We start from the raw sequence: 26,792 nt of genomic DNA, 5'->3' as shown, positions 1-26,792 counted from the left end.
TTGTTGTTTGCGTGGTATACCTATTTTCATCCATTAGCTTTCAAACTTTCTATGTTCTGTTCTTACGTTTTATGGGGATGTTAGCTTTTTTGTGGCTGCTATAACAAATTACCACAAACTTGGTGCCTTAAAACAAGAGAAATTCTTCTCTCACAGTTCTGGAGGCCAGAAGTCCAAAATCAGAATCACTGAGCCAAAATCTGTGTTGGAGGGAACATGCTTCCTCTAGACCTTCTAGAGGAGAGAATTTGTTCCTTGACTCCTACGGCTGCCAGTATTCTTTGGCTATAGCTGCATCACTCCAATCTTTGTGTCCCTGATCAAATTGTCCTCTTTTATGTCTGTGTAGCCAAATCTCCCTCTGCCTCCTTTTTGTAAGGATACTGGTGATTGCATTTAGGGTCCACCCAGATAATCCAGGATAATCTCACCATTCCCAATACCTTAATCACATTTCCACAATCTTTGCAATGTAAAGTAACATTTACAGGTTCCAGGGATTAAGACTGATTTCTTTGGTGACCATCCTTTAGCCTACTACAGTGGGTATTATGTCTGGCTTTTAACTGGCATAATACATTTACATTTATTGTGATTCTGATAAATTTGTACTTCTTCTGTCATCTTACAATTTGTCTTCTGTTTGTAATTTTTTTCCCTGCACTCTTGCCTTTTTGAACAACCAAGTAGTTTTGTTTGTTTTTCATTATGTACTCCCTTTGTTTGGTTTGGAAATTACATACTCTATTATGTTCTTTTAGTGGTTGCCCTTGAAGTTTTACCATGCATATTTAACAAAGTGAAATTAATTTCATATTCCACTACAAGAGAAAACAAAGATGTTAAAATACTTTAATTCCAATTAAACTCAATGATCAAGTTACATGCTACTCTGATCCAGTATTTTAGTCTAGCCTTTTTTTTTTTAGCCTCATAAATTGGACAGCATCATCACTATGTTTTTCAAAAACATTTTTAGATTTACTTTCCCGTTTTCTTTACTCACGATGCTTATTGCATTTCTGATTTTCTTCCTGGGATCATTTTTTCTTCTTTAAAAGCTCCTGGGCTTCCCTGGTGGCGCAGTGGTTGAGAGTCCGCCTGCCGATGCAGGGGACATGGGTTTGTGCCCCAGTCTGGGAGGATCCCACATGCCGTGGAGCGGCTGGGCCCGTGAGCCATGGCCGCTGAGCCTGCGCGTCCGGAGCCTGTGCTCCGCAACGGGAGAGGCCACAACAGTGAGAGGCCTGTGTACCGCAAAAAAAAAAAAAGCTCCTTTACTATAGGTCTGTAGGAGGTACCTCTGTTTTTGTTTATCTGGAATGACCTTATTTCACATACATTCTCGAAAGATAGGCTTGCTTGGTATAGAAATCTAGATTGACAGTTATTTCCCTTTCAGTAGTTTCTCTACTTTTGTTGTTTCTGTTACAGGTTTGCCAACAGTCTAATTGTAATTCCTTTGTAGGTGATGTCTTTTTTTCCTCTGCTTTTATTTATTTATTAACATCTTTATTGGAGTATAATTGCTTTACAGTGGTGTGTTAGTTTCTGCTTTATAACAAAGTGAATCAGTTATACATATACATATGTTCCCATATCTCTTCCTTCTTGTGTCTCCCTCCCTCCCACCCTTCCTATCCCACCCCTCTAGGTGGTCACAAACAACCTAGCTGATCTCCCTGTGCTATGCGGCTACTTCCCACTGGCTAACTGTTTTACGTTTGGTAGTGTATATATGTCCATGCCACTCTTCCTCTGCTTTTAGAAAAAAATTTTTTGCCTTAGCTATTCTGAAGATTTGTTACAGTATTTATGAGGCATGGATTGCTATTTATTTTGCTTGGTATTTGTGGATTCGTGTCTTTCAGTTATGTAAAATTGTCAGCCATTCTCTCTGGATACTGACTCTTTTCTATTCTTTATTATCTCTGCTTGTAACTCAGTAAATGTGTAGTAGATTTTCTTATTCTGTCCTTCATATCTTTTCTGTCATAATTTGCATCTCCTTGTCTCTCTGTGCTGGTTTCTGGATAATTTTTTTCAAACCTGTCTTTTAATTCATTGATTCCTGTATGTAAACAGGAATCTCTCTCAAAGCTGTTACTAATTCATTAGTTGATTAAACTTTTTTTTTCAAATTATTTCATTTCTAAAAGTTCTCTGTGGTTTCTTTTTCAGCTCTGCCTGCTCATTTTTGGTAGTCTCTGTGACTTGTCGTATTTATGACTAATTTGTTTTTTAAACATTTCATACATAGTTATTCTGTGTTCTGTGTTATAATTCTAGTATTTGAAGTCTTTGAGGGCTTGGACGTATAATTTATTTTTTTCAGTGCCTGTCACTCATGGAGATTGTTTTTGGGTTTACTGAATTTTTGACTTGGACCTCTATTTGGTTGATCTTAACCTGTGGAAGAACCTGGGGAGTCAACACTGAGGATGTTTTTTCCTGAGAAGATTGTATTTACTTCTACTGTGAGCCAAGGTTATTCAGCCTGAGACCATTTCCATCCCCTTGCAGAGTTCAGCTCGTCAGCTCCTCCTTTTTTGCCTCTACCAATGCAGATTTTTGTTGTTTGACCTCTGGTAATGTCACTTTCTGTGAGTGATTCCAATTCAGAGTTCTAGTTTTAGTCTCAAGGTTTTGGCTGTTGTTGTTGTAGTTGTTGTTTAGCCCTTGGAGGTTTTATGTATTTCGTACTTGCAAATCTTATTTGAGTGGTAGGGCCTCACATATTTCTTACTTGAGATCTCCAAGTGGTATTTATTAGTAATGGAAATAGTGGTTGTGCATTGGTTTAAAACTTAAGAAAAGCATGTTTAGTATGAGGTGATTCTAAAATGCACAGTTAGAGTTCAGTGGAGTGAGTGAGGTGTTGATGTTCTTGGTACAGGAAGGAGCTGGCTACAGGTTGGCCAGCATATAAGACTTGGCTAAAGTCATTTGCTCAGTTTTGTCATCTGTAAAATGATCAGGTGGCTTCTCAAGTTCTTTCTGGTGCTAAAAATGTATACTGCCAAGGTTTCTTCTTACTGCTTTTTATTTCTATTATATTAATTTAAAAAGCATTATTTAAGATCTGTGTTCAGAGCATTGTGTTAGGAATTTTGGAAGGTAAAGCATTGTAATAGCTGCTGCCTCAGTAAGCTTGCAGTCTAGGAATTGTATTAAAAACTGACAATAAAGAGCAGTGATATAGTCTGTGAGAGGGAACTCTAAAAAGTGGTGCGGCTGTGTGTTCCCTGTGCACGTTGAGGAAGACAGTTAATTAGTGCCCGTCATAGAATGTTCTTCCAGCGTTCTTTTGAAAGAGCTTCAGTCAGTCTTTAAAGATGCTGCTGCTGCTTATGATAATAATGACTACCATTTATTCTATTGTTTACTGTGTGCCAAGCATTGTATGAAACTTTTGACATAAATTAACTCATTTAGTCTTTTTTTAAACTTTATTTATTTATTAAAAATATTTATTTGGCTGTGCCATGTCTTCGTTGCAGCATGCAGGATCTTTGTTGCAGCATGTAGGCTCTTAGTTGCAGCATGTGGGATCTAGTTCCCTGACCAGGGCTCGAACCGAGGCCCCCTGCATTGGGAGTGTGGAGTCTTAGACCCGGACCACCAGGGAAGTCCCAACTCATTTAGTCTTAAACCAAGGAAGTAGCTAATAATATCATTCCCATTGACAGATGAAGAAACTGAAGCATCGAGAGAGGTAACATGTGCCTAAGGTTACATAGCTAGTAAATGGTAAACTGGGATCAGAACCCAGGTAGCTTGGCTTTAGGGTCTAAACTCTAGATATGAATCGAGCACATTTATTAATCAGTTAGCATTGAGAGGCTAATGGAATTTTGATGAAGACCCAAGCCAGATTCTTTCTGTACCAGTGTTATCTCACATATTTTGGAAATATAAACAGGATAGGGTGCATTAAAGTTCACTTAAATTTGTTCAGTTGAACAGATGTTTGGTTGACTTATCTTTAGTTGCCTCACCCAGAGTTGTTTTCAAAACCACACCCAAATCTCTTTCAGTAAGTTACAGTGCAGTAGTGGTTTAGGGATTGAGTTAGAGTGAGAAACTTCACTTATTAATTTGTGCTCCATGTGTTGATAGAACACGATAGTGTTTATAAAATGTTATTTTTAATTAAAATGATGTTTTTTAACTTTTAGTTGGTTAAACTTAATGTTCTTGAAGTTTTTAAAATGAACTTTTTTTAGCATGTTACTTTTACATCCTCATCAGATACTAGATAATTAAAATATTTCCTGTTTATAGGGTACCCACTATGTGCCAGACATTGCGCTAGATATTTCACACTTATCATTTCTGATTGCCCCAACAACCGTGGAACATGACTGGAGTGTATTTTATTACAAATGAGGAAACTGAGGTGGAAAAGGTGATAGGGTAGATGACAAGGCAGTAGTGGGGTGCTGCTGGTGCAGAGTTGGAAGGTTCATCAGTGGGGCCTGGTGGGGGGTGAAGAAACACACCTCTAGGTTTCCAGGGAGAAGGGATTATTGGCAATGAGATAACTGGAAGACATTCATCAAAATAAATTCCAGATGGATTCAGGAGAAATGTTTAAAATTATAGAGACTGTAGAGAAAAAGCAAAGTAAAATGTTTTTCAGAGTAATGCCTAAAACTTTCTTGGAACATTTTATTAGACATGTGCCTAGGAAGCAATGATAACTTTCTCTTTAAAAGCAGAAGAATTCAAAGGAAAAGGTCTGCAGACCTAAATATGTAAAATGTTAAAATATTTGCTAATTGAAAAATAAAATTATAGAAGGTAATAGTCTGGGAATGTCAAATATGATAAAAGGTCAGTGTAGGTATACTATTTTTTTCACATTTGTAGGAATAAATACATCAAGATTTCAATAGATAGATAGGTAGACAGAGAAATTAATAGACCCTAGTGGAAATTTCAGATGTAAATAAACATATAAAAAACATTCATTCTTACCTACTAATCAGAGAAATACCAAATAAAGCAGCCACTTCCGATCCATCAAAGAAGGGAAATTTTTCTGATACCTCTGCTTTCTTTTCAGAGTATGTGAGCCAAAAAGGAAGTGAAACTTTATATTTAATCCTAACCCATTTGGAGGGTTTCTTATACTGTAAACTTTCCTTTCCAATGTTCCACTGTTTCGTTTAGCAACTGCTGTTTGAGCTCCCACTCTAGGCAAGGTCCTGCAACTAGGATTTTCTAAAAGGGTCACATTTTGGGGGATATTTATTTTATTCGTGCTGTTGCAGTTATTTGAGAGTGTGCTTTGCATTTTTATTGGCTTGATAAGATATGCTGTAGTTTTTCAGAAGTGTTCTGAACTGTGTGGAAATCATTTTGAAGTATGTCATGGCTTTGGCACCAGCGGAGAATTACCTCCCCTAAGTAAATGAAGCATTATTATTCATTTGAGGCTTGGGGTTGGACACTTGACTAGATGGACCATTTCTTTCCTGTATTAACCCCAGAAGGTCAGGCTGCAAGGCCAAAGCGCCAAGATTTTCCTAGACACACAGTGTACTATATTTGGGAAAGAATGAATTATTTGTTCATTTCAAAACTGGATCAAGTTCTGGTTAGATGTGACAGTATTGCTTAGCTAAGTATGAATTCAAGGTAAAAACATTCTCATCTTAGGCTAATGTTGTTAGTCCCTCCTGATGTGTTTAACTAGATTGCAGAGTGGCTTTTTTCTTCCTTATCAAATCTGCGTAGAATTCTCTGTACTCACATGTGGCTGGTCAACCTGTGCTTCCTACTTCCTCAGCTGGGTCTCTGCAGTCTTTCTGGGCCTGACTCTAGTACCGTTAAGTCTAGAATTCTCCTTTTCTTACTTCCTGACCTTTGGGAGTTATACGTGCTTGAGTCTCCAAAAGCAGTCAGCTAGACACAGATACACCTTTAGCTTTGTGTACCAACTTTGGGAATTGACGTAATTCTTGGAAACATAATACCCAGGTAACTCAAAACACAAAACCCAATTTGATATACAGATTGTTGGTGTGCAGTCTGGAACCACCTTGTGAGTGGTAGACTGGGATTTGGAGTCTGTTCAGTAGCTGCTTGTACCCCCAGAGTCTCTTCAGTTGTACATCAGTTGTGATTGAAAGAGGCAAAGTGATGGCTTTTCTTAGTCAGATGCCTCTGGAATCCAAACTTGGATTAGCATTGCCAGTCCAAGATGTGAGACCTGGATGTGTATTTGGTCCTTAGTGTGTGTTTATTGAGGGACTTCTAGGGGTTAGCCTTGTGAAAACAGTAGTGACTGAGACAGGTGAGTCTGCTGCCCTCTGGGGGGTTACAGTCTACTAGGGGAGACAGACGGTGAATTTCTGAAGGTAGTACTAATAACTAACACTTAGTGTGTGTAGTTAGTGTGTCAGACACTGGTTCTAAGCATTTTACATTCATTAACTGTTTGAGGGGGTACATTTGTTAGCCTCATGATTTCAGATGTGGAAACTGAGACCAGGGGAGTTAAGACATTTTCCCAAGCTTACAGAGCCAGTAAATGGCTGAGCTGGAATTTGAACTCAAACAGTCTGGCTCCAGAGTCTGTGCTCTGAAAGTAGGGATAAATCCTTGAAGGGAAAGAAAACCCAGGGTGATTTGAGAGGGCTGGGAGTGGGGGCTACTCTAAATAGGGGAGTAAGGGAACCTAATCTCAAAATTTGGTCTCAGAATTTGGAGGTGAAATTTGACCTGGAACTTGACCGATAAGGAGTAGTGCGCTCAAAGGAGCTGGAATAAGTTTGTTCTGGGCAGAGAATGGTCTAAAGGCTCTGAGGCAGGAAGGAGCTGGGTGTGTTTGCAGACCAAAGGAAGGCTAGTGTATCTGGGACAACAAGGCAGAAAGGTGTCTGGAGGCCAAACTGGGAAGGTCCTTGCTGGCTGGGATCAAGATTTCAGATTTTACTCTGGGGACTATGGCAAGTCCTCGATAAGAATTAAGCAGGGGCAGGACCTGATTTGATCACATTTTTATGCAGAATGAGTTATAAGGGTTTGAGTCCAAAAAGGGAGACTAGGCTGGGGGAAGATTAAGAGTTCTGTTTTGGACGTAAGGTATGAGTGGCCCTCCTTGTATCTTTGTTTGCTTATTTACCAAAATATAACTGAAATATCTCAGTGCTTAAAGAAAATGATGATAAACGGATTTAGTTTTGTCCCCCTCTCCCACTCCAAACAGAAGCCAGTCCTCGCTCCTGGCTTGGCTCTAGCTGTCCCTCTGCTGGAGTGCCTCTCGCCCTTGCCACCTGTGATGTCACCTCTGGGAGCCTTTCCTTCTTAATGTTGCCACTGACCCCCCCCCCCCCCCGCGTCTTCCCAGTCCCCTTCCATGGCACTATGTGATTTACTTATGTGGCACGTTTATTGCCTGGCCCCCTCTGCCAGCATATACATTTCCTGAAGGCAGAAATCTTTGTTCTGTGCGTTGCGTCTCCCAAGCATCCAGATTGAAGAACAGTGCCTGGCCTGTGTTAGCTTCATGGTAGGAGCGCAGTAGGCATTTGATGACGTTATCCTTTGGCTTCTACTTCAGTTACATTTGAAAAATTATGTGGGATCTGTCGCTCTGTCTGTGGCCCAAGTGTGGATGGAGCCTTTTAGAGTTTGAATTCTCCCCTCTACCTCAGTAGTGTCATGTTTGTTGAAATGGTGCCATTTTGATTAAGTAAAAACTAATGTATGGGGCTTCCCTGGTGGCGCAGTGGTTGAGAGTCCGCCTGCCGATGCAGGGGACGCGGGTTCGTGACGGGGTCCGGGAGGATCCCACATGCCGCGGAGCGGCTGGGCCCGTGAGCCATGGCCGCTGAGCCTGCGCGTCCAGAGAGGCCACAACAGTGGGAGGCCCGCGTACCGCAAAAAAAAAAAAAAACTAATATATGCAATTTGAGGCATGATTTTCCTTTGTCTCAATTTGTTTTTGGCCATTTTTTTCATATGGTTTAAGACTTCCATAATTTTCCCCTTCAAATATCATTTGGAATTTTTAAAGGCTTCAGAAGTTATTTCGATATTAACATAGGAAATTTCTATGGTGGTAGTGATAATGAGAAATAAATTATATATACTAGAAATTTTTTTTTTTTTTTTGCAATACGCGGGCCTCTCACCGCTGTGGCCTCCCCCGTTGCGGAGCACAGGCTCCGGACGCACAGGCTCAGCGGCCATAGCTCACAGGCCCAGCCGCTCCGCGGCATGTGGGATCTTCCCGGACCGGGGCATGAACCCGCGTCCCCTGCATCGGCAGGCGGACTCTCAATCACTGAGCCACCAGGGAAGCCCTAGAAAATATGTTTTAATATATTTTTGAAACCAGTTGCAGTTGTGACAGAGATCAGAAATTTTTAATTATTTGTCACAAACAATAAAAACCATGTTAGCAAGAAGCAGTTTGGTGTTGTGGAATGTCCATAAACCTGGCCAGGACACTTTGGCCCTAGCCTTGCCCAGGAATCATAGCCACCCTTTAATGTGTGTCCACTGTCTACCAGACACTCAGCTGAATGCTCTTCAAATGGCATTTCTGATTCTTACGATAACCCTCAAGGTTGCCATGACAACACCCGTTCATAGGTGAGGAAACTGCGGTCCAGAGAGAAGTTAAACAACTTCAGAAGTTCAGGATCACAGTAGTAAGCAGCGCAGTGGACATCAGACTTGGCCTCAGCCTGACTCCAGACACACCAGGCTGCTGCTTTCTGCCTGTTATACTCCCTGTGTGCCCAGGGCCGTCTTCTCCCTTCTCCAAACCTCAGTTTTCCTAATTTTATTTAATTAAATTTAATTAATTAATTAATTAATTAATTTTTGGCTGCACCACGCGGCATGTGGGATCCTAGTTCCCTGACCAAGGATCGAACGCCCCCCCGCCCCCTGCATTGGAAGCACGGAGTCTTACCCACTGGACTGCCAGGGAAGTCCCATCAGTTTTCCTACTTTTCAAATGAAGGGGTTAGATTTAAACTACGATGGAGATGTTTACAGCACTGACTCAGAAGGGCTCTAAGGGTCCTCATGGCTGCTCTGCTGCTGGCAGCTCTTTAGTTCATCACACTTTTATTGAGCACCTCCTGTGCACCAGACAGCAGTGTAAGATGCTCAGACGACGAAGGGCAGAAAACCTGGTCTGCCTCTTGGAATTAGCAGGATGGTGTGTTCCCCTAATAGCCTCAGACTTTGAGACCAGTGTGCTAAGTGCCCTGTTCTTCAGTAGTAAACCTTGCCTGTCGTACCTTCACGTGCAAAGGGAAGTGCATCAAATCCCCTTGATTACTTATAGGATGAAGTGCTCTGTTGTGCTTAGAAGCCAGGAACTCCACTGCTTTTTGTAAGATGGAAGTACGTAGCGGCTGCACAGTAAAGCCGGTACTGATTTATGGAAATATTCAGCCGTAAATGCTTCTGATACGAACAGAATCATTTTGGAGGACTGACTATGAGGGGCTCATTAACCCTATACATTCTTAACTCAACTTGAGAGTTTGGTTAACTTACTATCTCTGCCTTAGGGTAAAACAGTCTCTTAGAGCCTACATTTTCTCACCTGTAAAATCAGGATAGGGCCACTCTAGTAAAGTACTTAACAGAATATATATTAAACTTTAAACAAATGTTCGATGTCATCATGCTGCTGGAAGTACAAGGTACTGTGTACTCTGTTCATTTATACCTTCAAGGATGCTTATGATTTTATTTATGTTCTTAATGGTGTTTTATTTTTAAATTTTTCTTTTTTTATAAATTTAACTTTTAAAAAGTATATATGAACAGTAAAGAGTCTCCTGGCCATCTCTGTCCTCCATTCACCCAGATCCCATTCCTTACAAGTATAAACCAACATTTTAAGTTTCTTGTACATTCTTCCTACATTTCTTTATGCAAATACAAGCAAATGTGAGTATTTTTCTTATCCCTCCTTTCCCCACCAAGTGGTACTATAAATACATCATTCTCTGTATCTTGCTTTTTTCACTTGATAGTATGTCTTTATTTTTGTGAAAATGAGACTATCTAAGAATTTGTGTGCTCATAATTATTTCATAGCATAAAGGGTTTTCAGTTTCCATCAGCTGACCTGATTACTTTTCAGAGAAATTTACCTTTGGCAGATTTTTACTTAGACTAATTGTTGTGATTTCATTTTATTTTATTATTTATTTATTTATTTTTGGCTGCATTGGGTCTTCGTTGCTGCATGCGGGTTTTTCTCTAGTTGTGGCGAGCGGGGGCTACTCTTTGTTGTGGCGCGCGGGCTTCTCATTGCAGTGGTTTCTCTTGTTGCAGAGCACAGGCTCTAGGCGTGCGGGCAGTAGTTGTGGCACGCAGGCTCAGTAGCTGTGGGTCACGGGCTCTAGAGCGCAGGCTCAGTAGTTGTGGCTCACGGGCTCTAGAGCGCAGGCTCAGTAGTTGTGGTTTGCAGGCTGTAGAGTGCAGGCTCAGTAGTTGTGGCTCGTGGCCTCTAGAGCGCAGGCTCAGTAGTTGTGGTGCACGGGCTTAGTTGCTCCACAGCATGTGGAATCTTCCTGGACCAGGGCTTGAACCTGTGTTCCCTGCATTGGCAGGCAGATTCTTAACCACTGCGCCACCAGGGAAGTCTGTTTTTGTGGTGTTTTAATCTTCTTTACTTACAGCCCTGCCAAGGTTTCCCCCCTTCCTCCTTCCCAGAAAAATAAGCAAAAATCCAACTCAAACGCTTACATTGTAAGCACCCTCATGGAATGAAATTCAGAAAAAGTTTTGTTTCAATAAAACCATAAATTTTGAAAGTCTTCATTAGTTCAGCAAAAATATAGTTAAAAAAATAAAAATAGTAAAGTAATTGAAGGACAGTAACAGTATCATGAAGGATCTAAAATAGAGAAAGTGGTTGATGCTGTCAGAGGATAAAGTTGAATTCTACTTTTTTTCTACATGTAGCTGTTCTGGGCGTGGGTAACTCAATATGTGCATCAGTATAGTAACTATAGTGGAGACCGTCCTGTGTTGTGGTGGTTATTTGTTAAATTGTGAGACACCATGTATAAAATTACTTCTCCCAGATTCCTCTCCTGAAATCTGAATTGTAGTTTCCTTTGTGGAATTTCTTCTTGAAAGCACTTAAGAGTATACTGATCAATATTTGCTCACATGCTATCTGAAAGTAGTGGATGTTACTTCAGATACATTTTTTTTGGATGAAAGCAGAATTTTGTGAAATTAGTAATGGAGAATGATTGTGTATTCCTTTCTACCATTCACCCACTTACCCGATGTTTATTGAGGCCTGTTAATGTGCTAATTAGTGGGGAGATGGTGCTGAGTTAGACAGTAGACCCCGGTGTGCTACCTGCTCTCAGCCAGTATCCACATTTTGACTTCCTGTGTGGCAGTTAATGGATGAGCGTGGTTTAGGCGGTCTTGGGTTCAGGTCCTGATTCGGCTTTTTATTTATCTTGTGGCCTCAGGAACTTGAAACTCAGAGTCAGCTCTTCCTCTGCAGGTTGGGAACTCGCAGGGTTGTTTGAGTGAACGAGTCTGTGTGGAAGCGTGTACTCTACAGTGGCCTGTGGTACTGTCCTCATAAAATTCACGTGTTGGTCACTCTTCTGATCCTTTGCATTTGCTAGTTGCATTCTCCTCAACTGGATTTGGGGAATATTTGGTTTGGAGTTTGTGAGTCATGGAGATGATGACTATGCCTCTATCCTGTTTTATCATGTTTTCCCTAAGGTGCTTTCAGATACATTGTCTCATTTAATCCTTAGGTTAGGGAGATATTTTTACTTTATAGATGAGGACTTCGTAAGTGATGACATTATACAGTGGAACAAGTGGGACTAACCACTGATACCTAGCCCAAGGGCCTGTCCACTACCCAGTACTGACCCTTGGACTGGAGAATCCTCTCATCAGCACAGGAAGACCATTTGGTGAGAAGCAATTAAGAGTGCAGTCTCTAAACCATAGTCTTTTTTTTTTTTTAATAATTTTTATTGGAGTGTAGTTGCTTTACAATGTTGTGTTAGTTTCTGCTGTACAGCAAAGTGAATCAGCTATATGTATACATATGTCCCCTCTTTTTTTGATTTCCTTCCCATTTAGGTCACCACAGAGCATTGAGTAGAGTTCCCTGTGTCTAAACCAGTCTTAATTTCAGATTCTTGCTTCTCCACTATGGCTGTGTAACCTTAAGCAAGTAACTGGAATCTCTGTAATAATACACCAGAAGATTGATTAAGTGCTATAGTAAAAGAAAAACAACAGCTGCTATATAATTATATAAAAACATAAAATGTGGAAGTTTTAGGCTGGGAATCTGTTAACAAATCATTTATCCTAAAGGGGAGAGGAAGCAAGAGGACCCACCCAGATAATTCCTCAATGAAAGGAGCATAAGAGCAGGCGACAAGGCTAGGAAGCACTGCTTTGATTCAATTTTACCTTTTTTGTTTGTTTCTTTCTTTTCTAATTTGAGCTTCCTGGACATATGATGGTGAGAGGTAGTGTGTGGCAGAGTTAAGAGCAGGTGCTCTGGAGCTGGGCAGCCTGGGTTCAGATCCTAGCAACCCCACTACAGGCTCTTAACTGCATTGTGCCTCAGTTTCCTTATCCTTCGGAAAAATGAGTTAATACATGTAAAAGATGAGCTTTAGATCAGTAATTACCACTTAGTAAGCAGTGCTTATCTTAAAGGGAACTTTTGAGCAGTTTTATCTGCAAGAGAACATCTGGAGACACAGGAATAGAAATGATCCGATCAGAGTAATTAAAGGCTTTTACTGAGCTGTGAGTCCTGAGCCGGGCACACTCAGCTTGAAGCTGTGAAGAGGAGTCTTAAACATAAGGTAGGTGTTTGTCCTTTAGGGGAACTGGAGAACTAGGCTAGTAATGTTGGCAGTGAGGGTTGTAACACATTATGGTTGTATTCTGTTTTATTTGGGAGAGGGCTCAGTGTTGGGCTCCTTTGTCAGGAGATTTAGAGACTCCCCTTTCATTGACTAGCTGGGCACCCCTTCCACAATTGAAGGTTTCTGAGAATTTGTAATGGATTTCTGGCGGGGACTTCCTTGTTTCTTCCACTTTCCTACCTGAGGTGCTGGACGGGGTGTGGACTGTCTCTGCAGCACTGTTCCCAGCCCTTTGCCTAGGCTTGGCCATCACTGTTAGCTCTGCCAAGCTTGTAGAAAATCTTGTCACTCTTCCCAGCAAAGGCGCCACTCTATTTTTTACGCTTTTTTCTGGCTTTATTGAGGTATAATTGAAAAATAAAATTGTAATATGTTTAAAGCACACAACGTGATGATTTGATATGTGTATATATTGTGAAATGATTCCCACAATCCAGTTATTTAACATATCTATCACCTCACCTAGCTGCGCTTTTTTATTTCTATTTTTTCTGGTGAGACCACCTTCTGTTTAATTAAGTGTGGCCTGATGGTGCCCTTTCATTCTGGGTGCAAACCTTATGGAGCCCTCCCAGAGATGTTCATTCACCAGGTGACTGCCACCTGCCCCAAGCCAACCTGGAAGCACCTGCTTAGCTCTAAGCGTCACTTCCGTGAAGCTTTCCATCAGCGTCCTGGGGCAGCCCGCTCCATCAGTGTCCCAGGGCTGCCATGACTGGGCGGCTTGAACAGCAAAAGTTTATCGTCTCAGTTCTGGAGACCAGAAGTGCAAGATCAGGGTGTCAGCAGGGCCAGTTCCTTCTGAGGTTGTGAGGGAGCCTCTGTTCCAGGCCGCTCCCCTGGCTGCTGGTTTGCTCGCAATCTTTGGTGTTCCTTGGCTTGTAGATGCTTCACCTCAGCTCATCTCTACCTTCATCTTCACATGGCCTCTCCCTGTAGTCTTGTCTGTGTCCAGATGCCCTGTTTGCATGAGGACACCAGTCATATTGGGTTAGGGGCCCACCCTTCTCCAGTATGACATCATCTTAACTAATTACCTCTGCAGTGACCCTGTTTCCAGATAAGGTCACATTCTGAGGTGCTGGGAGTTAAGGCTTTAACATGAATTTGGGAGCGTACAGTTCAACCCATAATACCCTCTCTCTGCTTTTTCTACCTCCCCCTGGACACTTTTGGCCTGCTGATATGTAAGTAGATTTCTCTCATGGCACCAAGAGTATTTGGTTACATTTATTTATCTGTGGTCTCCTACTCATTTTGTGACTTTTTATCTCTGCTGCCTTGTACATGATGTGGAAAGTAGCTCTGGTGGAGATATATTAAGTACCTGGGGTTACAGAAATAGAGGAAGATACTGCAGAGGTCACCTCTTACCTTGTTTTCCTATTGATGGTACCAAAGGCTCTCTGGAGTTGGCTGTGAGGTGGCCAGGGACACCAGCAGAGGCTGCCACTTCTGTTACCGTATGAGCATGTTTGATACCTCCTGGTTTATTTTCCATGGCGTGATAGCTCAATATCACCTGGCAGTCTTTATGCTCTCTGAGATTGTTTGAAGAACATTTAGAAACGGAGAAGACCCTCTAGGTCTTCAGCATTCGCCTGACCCAGAGAATTTTGTTAACGGCCACCTTCTTGCTTCAGCCTTTGGTTTGAGTGTTCTGTTTTTAGGGATTCAAAAGTAAATCATGTGAATGGTTGGAATAGTTAGCGGAATGTCTGTGCCAGAAGGGAGATGCCAAGAAATAATTGAATCTGCTCCCAGAGCTTTAGAATTAGCTCATTAGATACGTTAGAGAAAAGAAATTTGTCTGGGTTCTGATCTGAGGTTTAGTTACATGTTAGTGAGGGTGCATTGTCCTGGGACTGGAATACCTTTGCTAAGAAAGAATATTCCAGGGCATGCTTTTTATTATTTCCAGAATAAATAACATTCTAGGCAGAGTGGTATTTTCTGTGGTGTTAGTAGAAAGGGGAGGTTAATCTTAAAATATCGTTTCATCCCGTATCAGTCATATCTGTCTGAAAGAACATGCTGAAATTTGTTCATCTGAAGGCAGACAGAGACCAGCTTATGAAAGGTCTGGAGGTACTTTATTCTATGAGCAAGGAAAATTACGGAGCATTTCAGAAATAGAATAGTATAATGAGCCCTGCTTTATCCTTCATCCAGCTTCAGCAGTTATTAACTCATGGCTGGTCTTGTTTATTTTGTGTAACCCTTACTCTCCCTCGACCCCATATAAGTTTTAGGCAAATTCCAGATGTCATATTATTTCATCCATAAATATTTCTGTATGTATCTAATACAACCATAATAATATCACACCTAAAATTTTTAACAGTAATTCCTTAATGCCATCCAAGTCCACTTGGTGTTCAAATTTCTAATTGTCTCGAATGTCATTTTTAGATTTTTATTTTACAGTTTACTTGAATCAGGATCTGGCAGAGATCCTCCTATTACCTGTTGGGTTTTAAGCAGGGGAATGAATGACATGATCTGACTTATATTTTGAAACTCTCTCTGGCCTCACTGTGAAAAATGGATCGGTGTGGGGGTTGCTAGGAGACTGGAAGTGGAGAAACTAATTAGGAGGCTACTGTGTGTCCAGGAGGTGAGTCGTAATTATCTAGATTAGAGTGATGTGGTGGAGATGGAGAAAAGTGGGTGAATGTGAGATGTAACCCGGGCAGGCCGAGCTTGTTTGTCATGGCTCAGCCAGACTTTTGGGTTCTGCTGGGTGTGTATGTTTGTTTATTTGAAAGTATTGTTCCCAGAGATTTCATTGATTTCAGTATCAACATTTTAAGTTTAGTGAAATCTTAACATTTTTACACAGGTTAAATTACAGCAACTTTATGGAATGCTGAGATAGAGGAACATTAAGCCCTACTTCTCTTGAATCAATTTATTCAACTTTAATACAGCTTATTTGCCATTATCATCATCTTGTTTATATGTGACTACAGTGATAATATTGATAACTTTATATAATAGGAAATTTATAGTTTTTCACTTAAACATGTTACAGTCTCATGTGTATTCTGCTAAAGAATATTCATAGTTTCATAATACTGTATTGAGCAGATTATGTTATAGCCATTCATGTATTATTGGATGTTGATCTTTTAAAATTATTCTAAATAATGTTGCAGGAAGTTTTTTTTGCATCTGTATTTTTTCCATTTCTTTTTTAAAAATCTGGATTAAGTAATGACTTCTTTGTAGAGATCTTCCTAGAAAAATTTGCTGTCTTAACACACACTTAGAAATGACATCAAGGAAACCTGAAGCCGTAATTGACGAAAACCAAGTACAGGCTTTTATTTTTTTAAAGAGTGTCTCTCTCTCTCTCTCTCTCTCTCTTTATTTATTTGGTTGAGCTGGGTCTCTTAGTTACGGCAGGCAGGTTCCTTAGTTGTGGCACACGGGCTCCTTAGCCGTGGCATGCAAATTCTTAGTTGTGGCATGCATGTGGGATCTAGTTCCCTGGGCAGGGATCGAACCTGGGCCCCCTGCATTGGGAGGGCAGAGTCCTAGCCGCTGCGCCACCAAGGAAGTCCCCAAGTACAGGTTTTGTACGTTAAAAGTTGGAATTATGTTTATTCTTGGTTATTGGGCTCAGAATATGTATACTTTGATTTAAGTTTATAGACTTCCTTATTGAAGGGAGACCACATGCATATCTGGTCTTCAGTCTTTATCTTCTCCCATTCATATGGCAATTTGTAATAAAATGAGAGAAATCTCTGCCTTATCATCAGCATGTTGGTTTTACAAAGATTCTTTTCTTTCAGTCAGCTCTGGGAACCAGGAAGAAGCTATAGTTGCCTCTAAAATGTTCCCCTGTGTCCTTATTTACTGATGAAAATAGCTTAAAATTAGGACTCATTTGATAATAGAGAACTCATAATACTGTATATCCTATTGTCTTTTTTTTTTTTTTTTTTTAATTTTTGGCCACACCGCATGGCATGCGGGTCCCCAACCAGGTATCGAACCTGAGCCCCCTGCAGTGGAAGAGTGGAGTCTTAACCACTGAACCGTCAGGGAGTCCCTTTTTTGTTTTTTTGAAATGCTGAAGTGGAACATTTTTATCATGGGCTCAGAATGGTCAGCTTCTTTTATATCTAATGAAGAAATGTCAGATAACCATTAATAATGTTTTTGTTCTTTGGGTCCTTCTTTTAGAACAAACTAGGTTAAAGTAAACAGATGACACTAAACATTTTAAAGGATATGTTCAGAGAAGGGTAAGTTTTAAAGACTATGTTTTAGGTCATTGGTTCACTTATTCTGTTTTATTGCCTTTTAGTCACTGATTGTTTTCATACTTTGTCTTTAAGTCCTTGAAATAGTGTCGCTTCAAGTATGCTCTTCTATCATATCTTTAGATTTCAGAAAAGCAATATCCAAATCGATCTTTTTCTTTAAAAAAATGTTCAACTGATTCTTTGGCTTTTGGTACCACAAAATATATATTTTTAATAAACTATTCTTTAAAGCCTTACTATTCAAATTGCTGTCTGAGTCCAGTGGCATTGGTATCACTTGGGAGCTCATGAGACATGCAGGATCTCAGGCCCCATCTCAGACCTACTGGATATGAATTTGTATCTTAACATGATTCTTAGGCGATTCATATGCACATTAAAAAGCTAATAATGCCAGCCCCAGATTCCTGGTTGGATCCTCCTGTTCAAGGCATCTATGCCCTCAATTCCATCACTTTGGGAACATTGTTTCCTCTCACTGTCACCATCATCATCATATACAACATAGCTTAGAGGTTAGGAACAGGAGTTCTGCATCCAGGAGGGCTGCATTAGAATCCCAGACATGTTAACTTCCTAGCTGGGTGACCTAAGTTCCCTTATCTGTAAAGTGAGAAAAACAGTAGTATATTGACAAATAGGGGAGATGAGAGGATCAAATACAGGTAAAGAACAAAGTCTAGCGTACAGTTCTGGCTGCTTTCATTCTCCTTCCCCTTATCACAAACATTATTTTAGATATCTATTGCAGCATAACAAACCATCCCAGGACTTTGCAGCTTAAAATAATTATTTTATTATTCATATTTCATGATTTTGTGGGTCAGGAATTTAGGCAAGGCACAACTGGGCAGTTCTGTTCTATGTGGCATCTACTGAGGTCACTTGATGACTTTCAAGTTTTTTAATTGTTATTTTAATTAAGTTGTATATTCTGGATGTAAACCTTTTCTCAGATATATGATTTGTAAATTTTTTTCCATTTTATGGGTTGTCTTTTCACTTTTTTATGTATCCTTTGAAGCACAAATGTTTTTAATTTTTAGGAAGTCCAGATTATCTTTTTTCTTTTGTTGCTATCTTTTTGGTGTCACATAAGACTTTGCCTAAACCAGGGTCTCTTAGATTCACTCCTTTACTTTCTTGTAAGTATTCTGTAGTTTTTGCTGTTACATTTAGGTCTGTGTTCGGTTTGGACTGAATTTTTGTACACGGTGTAAGAAGGAGCACCATTTACTTTTTTAGTTGCTAGTTTAATCACCTCTTTTAAATCCCCACGTTGCTTATCCTCTGTGGCTTGAGGAACTGTTGTTCACTCACTCGCCATTAAAACTCTCTGCCTGTGGGTTCTGAGACTATTTCTCACCTTGTGTCTTTATCCTTTCTTTCTTGTTCTTAATTTATTCAAGACTTTTTAGTTACATACCAGCTATATGGCAAAATCGGTTCTGGGTGCTGGTTCTGCTCCATCTTCTCAACTTACATGCTTCTGCTGGCCAGTTTCCTCTCCTCTCCTGGCCCCACCTCTGTGCTGATGACTTCCACATCAGCACCTCCGCCTTTCTCAGTGAGTCTGTCTCCACTTCTGGACTGTGAGTCCAGCTTCCTTAGAGTGAGGACTACATCTGATTAATTTTGTGCCCAGCACAGTGGACGTAAAAGATGCTCAGTAAACATTGCATATATATATTGTTAAAGCTGTCATTCAGTGGGTTATAAAAGCAGAATGAACTATTTGTATGATTAGTAAAGGTGCTATTTAGAGATTTATAGTTAAAAGATGAATATAATTTAGTGTGTTCAAAACAGCATTTCAAATAAAAGATTGGGATTAAAAAGAGTGTAAAGTGGGACTTCCCTGGTGGTCCAGTGGTTAAGACTCTGAGCTCCCCAGGCAGGGGGCCTGGGTTCAATCCCTGGTCAGGGAACTACATCCTGCATGCCGCAACTAAAAGATCCCCCATGCCGCAATTAAAAGATTCCCCCATGCTGCAACTAAAGATCCCGCACGCTGCAACAAAGATGCCGCATGTTGCAACCAAGACCTGGCGCAGCCAAATAAATAAATAAGTTTTTTTTTTTAAAAAAAGACTGTAAAGTAAGTAGCCATATTAGCAGATGTTTAAATTTGAGCCATTTGGGCATCTTTTCAGGTTATTCACAAACTCAAGGACATGCTGACATTTTCTGAGCCTACTATTATTGTTCTTTGAACCAAGAAGGTGATGTTGATGAAGAGCATTTTCCATTTGCGTGAATACAGATGTGTGAGCGGCTTCTCTCCTTTGACCTGTGTGGCAAATCCTTTGCAGAGTTGCCACCAGTACTTTTTGGGGACAATATCATGAATCACATTTCTCCAGAAATGAACTGTGCTGCTTTTAGAAGATCCTGTCTGTTTGGGACAATATGTTGACTTGAAACTATCTTGTGGTCAAAATTTTCATATCTAATTATATTTTTTCAGTTTGTCAGAGGATATACTAGCTTTGTTATTGTTTTCTTGTTGTCTGCTGAAGAACAGTGGCAAGGACAAAAACTGCCCTTGTTGGTGGACAGGTGGGCGATGGCTGACCAGCCACGTGCCTCAGAAGCCACAAAGAAGCATCACACGTCATGGCTCTGACTGGTCAGTCAGTCAGGGCATCCTCATGCTGGAGACTGTATTTATCAGGCTGATGTTCTCATTATGAAATGCTACTGGACATTGATTCAAAAACAATACTGTCTTTTGTTTTGATTCTGTAGGAACCTAGAAAGATTGTGCAATGAATGGTGATACTCGGGCTGCAGTGGTGACCTCACCACCCCCGACCACAGCCCCTCACAAAGAGAGGTATTTCGACAGAGTGGATGAGAACAATCCAGAATACTTGCGAGAGAGGAACATGGCACCAGACCTTCGCCAGGACTTCAATATGATGGAGCAAAAAAAGAGGGTGTCCATGATTCTGCAAAGTCCCGTAAGAGAAGCTTTGTCTCTGACCAAGTGTCCTCTTCCTTCTTCCACTACTTCAGCTCTTATGCTCTGTTGTATGTGTCATAGTCCGTTTACCTTAACACAGGAAATCAGTGCCTCGTATATATGTATGGCTGTTAAAGAGTTCAGTTTAGTTCAAGTTATCAGACACACAAATGAAAAATCTTCATTATCGTAAAGGATAGGAGGTGTTCATTTCTCCTTTTCACTCTCTCACTGCTTCGCCAGAGAGTCTTTATAACGACCATTTGAAAATTACTCTTTCCTCCAAAACACTAGCTTGGTGCTGGGCACTTAGTAGGTCTCAGCAACACCTGATTGTTGATTGATTTTACCTTTAGTTATGGTCGGCATTTGAACCACAGTCACGCCCAACTGTCTTCTGTTTGCATCTTTAGGTAAAGTAGTGCTGTTTTCATAGTTTTTTCATGTTGATGCTGCTGTCTTTATGTGTGCTTCATTCTTTTTATCCTTTTAATCTGTTCTTGTTTTATTTCCTTAATATTTTGGGGTATCACTTGGCAGATAATTCATTTGAGTTATTTTTTTAAATGTTGATCATCTCTGTCTGCAAGGAACTGGGTACTTAGCATACAAAGCTTATTTGTTTGGTTGTTATTATTATTCATATATTATTCCTCAATAATATAACTTACAGGAAAATACACAAGTCTTAAGTGTACAGCTTGATGAATTTTGACATATGTATAACACCTGTGTAAACGCCCAGATCAAGTCTCAGACTTTACATTGTAGTCGAAGGAGATAACCAAGGAGCAACAAATAGAAGCACAGTGCAGGAAACAGCTGGATGATTAGATTGAGTGTGACTGGGTAGAACAAACCTCTCTGAATGAGGAAGATTTGACCTGAACTCTGAATGACAGGAAGGAGCCGGCCATGCAGGGATGGGGGAGAAGCAGACATGAAATTCCCAGGACAGGAATGAGCTTGAAGAGTCCAAGGGCAGCCAGTGTGGTCTGGGCATAGGAAGCGGGAGTGTGGGGTGTGTGAGATTGGAGAGGGAGGAAGGGGCAGTTGCCTCAGAGGCTGTGTCAGCCCAGCTCAGGGTACAGTGCAGATGGGAACGGCACGCTTCAGTCTTTGAGTAACTCATTCTGGGTTGGTATACAGAGAGCACCGTAAAGGGCAAGAGAATAAGGTGTCTTTCCAAGCAAGAGGTAGTGGTAGCTTGGGCCAGAGTGGTGGTGGTAGAGGTGGAGAGAGGTAAACTCATTTGTGTTCTGTTTTGAAGGTGGAATAAATAGGACTTGCTGATGGATGGGGAGGAAGAGGTGAGGGAAAAAAAAAAGAATCAGGATAACATCTAGACTTGGCTTGAGCAGTTTTCCTGTGTAAAAGCAACAAGAAACCAAGTGAAAATCACTAAGGATAGAGTGAAGAAGCTAAACTTTCAGTACCGAGTATGTGCCAGGCACTGTGCTGGGGGCACTGGGGATGCCAAGTCCCTACCCACAGGGGTCAAGAACACAGTCAGCATCAAAATGTTACTGATCCACATGCACTGTGGGGTCTGGGAACAGAGAAAGAACCCTAGAGGAAAGACTGGTAAGGCCTGGGCTTTACTGAGTAGAATGTACCCGGTGTTGGTTTTTTGGTTTTAGGAGCGTGGATCGTTCAACTGCAGTAAGGAGTGGGAAGGCCCACCCTGTGTGTACAGATGCTGACAGTTGGGAGATGTGCGAGGGAACCTGTGGAAGTTTCCTTCAGACTGATTCTCTGTTCTCAGTGGAATAACAAGTGGAGGCATCTGCTTAGAATGGGCACGGGGAGTGGTGTAGAGAAGGCATGGAGAGTAGGCGAGAGAATGGGCAAGAAAGGTCAGGAATGATCCCTGGGTTAATGTCAAGGGTGCACTCAGGTCAGTGGTCATGGATTTACAGTGAGACAGTGCGGTACGGTCTTCGTTTTTGCCCCCCAGCCACTTTCAGCAGCGTGAATAGAAAGGGTGTGAAGAGTTGAACTTAACATGGGGTTGGGATTTTGCCAGATGAAATGGTAGAGAGTTGAAGTTGTAAGCAAGGGAATGGCTATAGTTTTAAACCAAGGGCCTAAGCTGAGTGAGAGAGGTCAGGACACAGGGAAGGTACGGGATGGTGATAAGGCCTTAGGATCAAGACGGACACTAGGAGAGGGTGTTTGGAGAGCATGTGCTTGGCTCCGAGACTGAAGAGGGGCCCAGTTACTAGAAATGAGCAGGTCTCTAGGGCATGACCATGGAAATAGGAGGCCGGGGTGAATTGGATGACACAGTCGTCGGAGGAGAGGCGATCAGGGAGCTGAGAGGGGAGGGTGTGGATATTTAACCATCCGGAGTTAGGACCAAGCAAGCAAGCAGGCAAGGTCATTGGCTGGTGACTGCTGGTTGAGGAAAGAGTCTGGGGTCCAGATGGGTGGCTCCAGGCCTCACTCACTGGTAGTTGCTAAGCGCAGCTCCATACTGTGCACATATAGGTCATCTGGAATGCTGTTGATACAGAGGGTCCTTTGTACTGTGGATTTTTTCTTTTTGTGTTTTCCTTACTAAGTTTTAAGTTCCTGATGGCAAAGCCATTTTCTTCCTATGTGTTCTCAGTGCCTAGAACAGTGTCAGGTGTTGTAAGGTGACTCAGGGTATTTAATCAGTCCCCTACTGTTTAAAATGTAGACTGTTACCTGTTTTCCCTTTTATTGGTAATAATGCTGGAATGAGCATCCTTATGAATAAGTCTTTGAGCACATCTGTGATGAGTTCCTTAGAAAAGATTCCTAGGAATAGGATGCCTGTTCAAATTTTTAAGCTTTTATCTTGTTAAATTACTGTCCAGAAAGAATGTACTTATTTATGCTCCAGGTAGTGATATATTGAGACTATCCATTTGCCTTTCCAGCACTGGTGAAAACAAACAGAAAATTAGTCTATGCGATAGTTACCCTTGCCTTCCCAAGGAACAGAAAAGAAACGATATCTCATTGTTTTAATTTGCCTTTTATTAGGCTTTCTGTGAAGAATTGGAATCAATGATACAGGAACAATTTAAGAAGGGGAAGAACCCCACAGGCCTATTGGCATTACAGCAGATTGCAGATTTTATGACCACGAATGTACCGAATGTCTACCCGGCAGCTCCGCAGGGAGGGATGGCTGCCTTAAACATGAGTGAGTAGTTCCTGACTTGGTATACATTCTTTGTCATTTTCCGGGGAAAATTTCCTAATATTTTCCAATGTGAAATAGATGAGCACACACTATGTAATACATAGAATTGAGGTTTTTTTAAAAATTGAGTTTTAGTTGTAGTAAAAGATAGGCCTAAAAATGTCTTGACTATAGAGGGCTCCTTTTTTATGAGCCAGTGGGACTGTTATTTCTCAGGCAGGTAACTTTTTATGTGGCTTCTCAGACCCTTTATGAATTAAAAAAAAAAAACTAATTAGAAATAATGCTTGGGGAGTAACACATTGATTTTGATTTTGCCTGAACTTATTTCAGTCAAGCCAACATTTCTTTTTTTTTTTAAAATAAATTTATTTATTTCATTTTAAATTTTTGGCTGTGTTGGGTCTTCGTTGCTGCACGCAGGCTTTCTCTAGTTGTGACGAGCAGGGGCTACTCTTGGTTGCGGTGCGTGGGCTTCTCATTACGGTGGTTTCTCTTGTTGTGGAGCACGGGCTCTAGGCGCACGGGGTTCAGTAGTTGTGGCTCATGGTCTCTAGAGCGCAGGCTCAGTAGTTGTGGTGCATGGGCTTAGTTGCTCCGCGGCATGTGGGATCTTCCCGGACCAGGGCTCAAACCCGTGTCCCCTGCATTGGCAGGCGGATTCTTAACCACTGCGCCACCAGGGAAGCCCCAAGCCAACATTTCTTATCCACCATTCCTCACTGCTCTTCGCAAATGAATGAGAAACAGAAAAATTCCAAAAAAAAGCTAGAAGAAAACTGTTGGGTGGATGAATGTGAGCAAAGTTAGTTAGCAAAGATAGTTGTGCAGAGATGGCGCTTTGCCGTGGCTGTTGAATTTGTAAACGTTAACATGACAAGGTGGAGCCCAGGGTACCTTGAGCATCAGCTAATGTGACCTGCTGTGTACTGTGCCCTGGATCAGTCTCTGATGTTTCTAGTTGGATAATCAGCTTCTGACTACCAACTTAAGGTATTGGTTTGCGTTAGATCACCTGCCGTGTGCTATTTACCTGTCTGTTCTCTGGTATTCTTAGAAGTTGATTGACATTCACCTGAGTGATAATATCATTAATGTCCAGAGAGTGTTAAAAATCACATGTAATTTACTAGCTCACACTTCCATCCTGAAGTTGAATGGTAGTCACTAGGTTTTCATGTTTTCACATGGATTCTTTTTTATTTATTTATTTATTTATTTAATTTTATTTTTGGCTGCGGTGGGTCTTTGTTGCTGCACACGGGCTTTCTCTAGTTGCGGCGAGCGGGGGCTACTCTTTGTTGTGGTGCACAGGCTTCTCATTGCAGTGGCTTCTCTTGTTGCAGAGCACAGGCTCTAGGCGCATGGGCTTCAGTAGTTGTGTTGCGTGGGTTCAGTAGTTGTGGCCCACGGGCTCTAGAGCGCAGGCTCAGTAGTTGTGGCGCATGGCTTAGTAGCTCCACGGCATGTGGGATCTTCCTGGACCAGGGGTCGAACCCGTGTCCCCTGCATTGGCAGGTGAATTCTTAACCACTGCACCACCAGGGAAGTCCTCACATGGATTCTTAATGGATTCTAGTGATATTTATATGAATTAGATAATAAAGGACAATGTAATATATTTACTCACATATTGTTTTCTAGTCAGAGATAAAGGAAATTTTAATAGTGCCACACCAAAAAAAGAAGGAAGAAAAAAATCTAGTTTTAATTGTATCTAATAGTTTACTTCTCACATAAAAAATTTTAATGTGAATTTTAACCTTTGTTGTGGAATATAATGTATGTAGATGGCATAGAACAAAAAGATATATAACGTATGAGTGGTTTAAGGTGAGCGCCTTTATAACCAGCACCCTGGTTAAGAAATAAAGTTTTATCAGTTGCTTGCCCTCTTAAAAGGAATCACCGTCTTGACTTGAATGGTATCACTGCCTTGCTTTTCTTTATAGTTTTATCATCCAAATGGTTATACTTAAATATATTATGGTTTAGTATTTGTCTTTTTTTACTTACTGTCTCTTCAGCATTTTTAAAGCTACAAGTTGCCCCTCCATCTCTCTTTTTCTCCTCGCACTTTAAAGGAAATGGGTTTTGTTGACCTGTAGAGTTTGCTACAGTCTTGAATTTTACTGATGCCATCTCCATGGTGCCCATTATGTTCTTTTTTCTTTTGTATTTACAGTAAATTGGTAGCTGGGTCTAGAAGCTTGGCTGTATTTGGATTTTGTTCTTTGGCAAGCTCACTGCATAGGTGGCACTGTGTTCTACCCGCAGGCACATAAGCCTGCTTGTTGCCATTCGTGCTGTAGCAGCCATCATTGCTCAATGCCTAGATCCGTTAATTTAACAAAGGTTCCAAGATGGTGATATTTTAATTTTGTCATTCCTTCTTCTGTATTTACTAGTTAGAACATTTCTGTAAAGAGAAACTTCTCTGGGAAATGGGGCATGACCAGAAAGGGGGCCGCCTCATTCTCTGTCACTCAACGCATGATTGCAGGGAGGCTGGTGCTAAGCCATTCATAGATGACCTGCTTGTTGGTCAGGGTTTCATACGGAGCAGAGCAGCTTCCTTGCTGAGATCTATTGGAAGTCAGCCCTCAACCCACACGCACAAAAAGAAACTTCCTCTCAGCTCTTTTGCTTACCCCGTGGTACGGTTTGTATAAAGGTAACCATTCAAAACGAGAAGTTGGTTTCCTGTCATCTTCTAAAGTGACCAGTTACTATTTCTTTAATATTATTTTGAATGCATAGGTTTTTAAAAAAATTTATTTATTTGGTTGTGTCGGGTCTTAGTTGTGGCAGGCAGGCTCCTTAGTTGCAGCTCACAGGCTCCATAGTTGAGGCTCGAGGGCTCCTGTGGCTCGCTGGCTCCTTAGTTGCGGCACATGGGCTCCATAGTTGTGGCATGCGGGCTCCTTAATTACAGCTTGTGGGCTCCTTAGTTGCGGCTCGCTGGCTTCCTTTGTTTTGTGGCGTGAGAACTCTTAGTTGCAGCATGCATGTGGGATCTAGTTCCCGGACCAGGGCTCGAACCCGGGCCCCCTGCATTGGGAGCACAAAGTCTTAACCACTGCGCCACCAGGGAAGTCCCTGCAGAGATTTAAATATATTTAATGTGTTTCAAAACATTGCAGTTATCCTTTTTGATACTACTCACATTGTCCCACCTTTGACTAAAGAGAACCTCTCCAAGTTGACTCCTGAGCCTAGTAGTCTTTGACAGCTTCCAGGCCACCTCCTGTAGGAGATGTTCTAGGCTCATCTTGTACATTTCCTGCCCCAGATCTGGAGTCAGCCATTTCTCTAAGAAACCTTGATTTCTTTTTGTGAGAAATGAAATTTTAGTCTGGGTGCTAGAAATGCTCTTTGCTACTGACTGGTTAGTTATTCTTTTTAGACCTTTTTAGTGGATAGAGCTAGGAAATATAAATTACCTTTTGGAGATT

General features: G+C 41.2%; 1 protein-coding gene across 2 annotated transcripts in view; it reads left to right on the top strand.

Moving 5' to 3' along the window:
* ADD1 (adducin 1) overlaps positions 1–26,792 on the top strand; it is a 76,524-nt gene that overhangs the window by 15,319 nt on the left and 34,413 nt on the right. For both annotated transcript variants that reach the window (XM_082653161.1, XM_082653160.1), the window contains exons 2-3: positions 19,946–20,160; positions 23,175–23,337. In XM_082653161.1, coding sequence (XP_082509287.1) covers positions 19,966–20,160; positions 23,175–23,337 — 358 coding nt within the window. In that variant the 5' untranslated portion in view covers positions 19,946–19,965. The remainder of the gene's footprint in view (positions 1–19,945; positions 20,161–23,174; positions 23,338–26,792) is intronic.

The sequence above is a fragment of the Grampus griseus genome (assembly GCF_964374135.1).
Source record: "Grampus griseus genome assembly, chromosome: 4".
Lineage (NCBI taxonomy): Eukaryota > Metazoa > Chordata > Mammalia > Artiodactyla > Delphinidae > Grampus > Grampus griseus.
The sequence above is the reverse complement of the archived record's forward strand: the minus strand, read 5'-3'. Positions and strand labels throughout refer to the sequence as shown.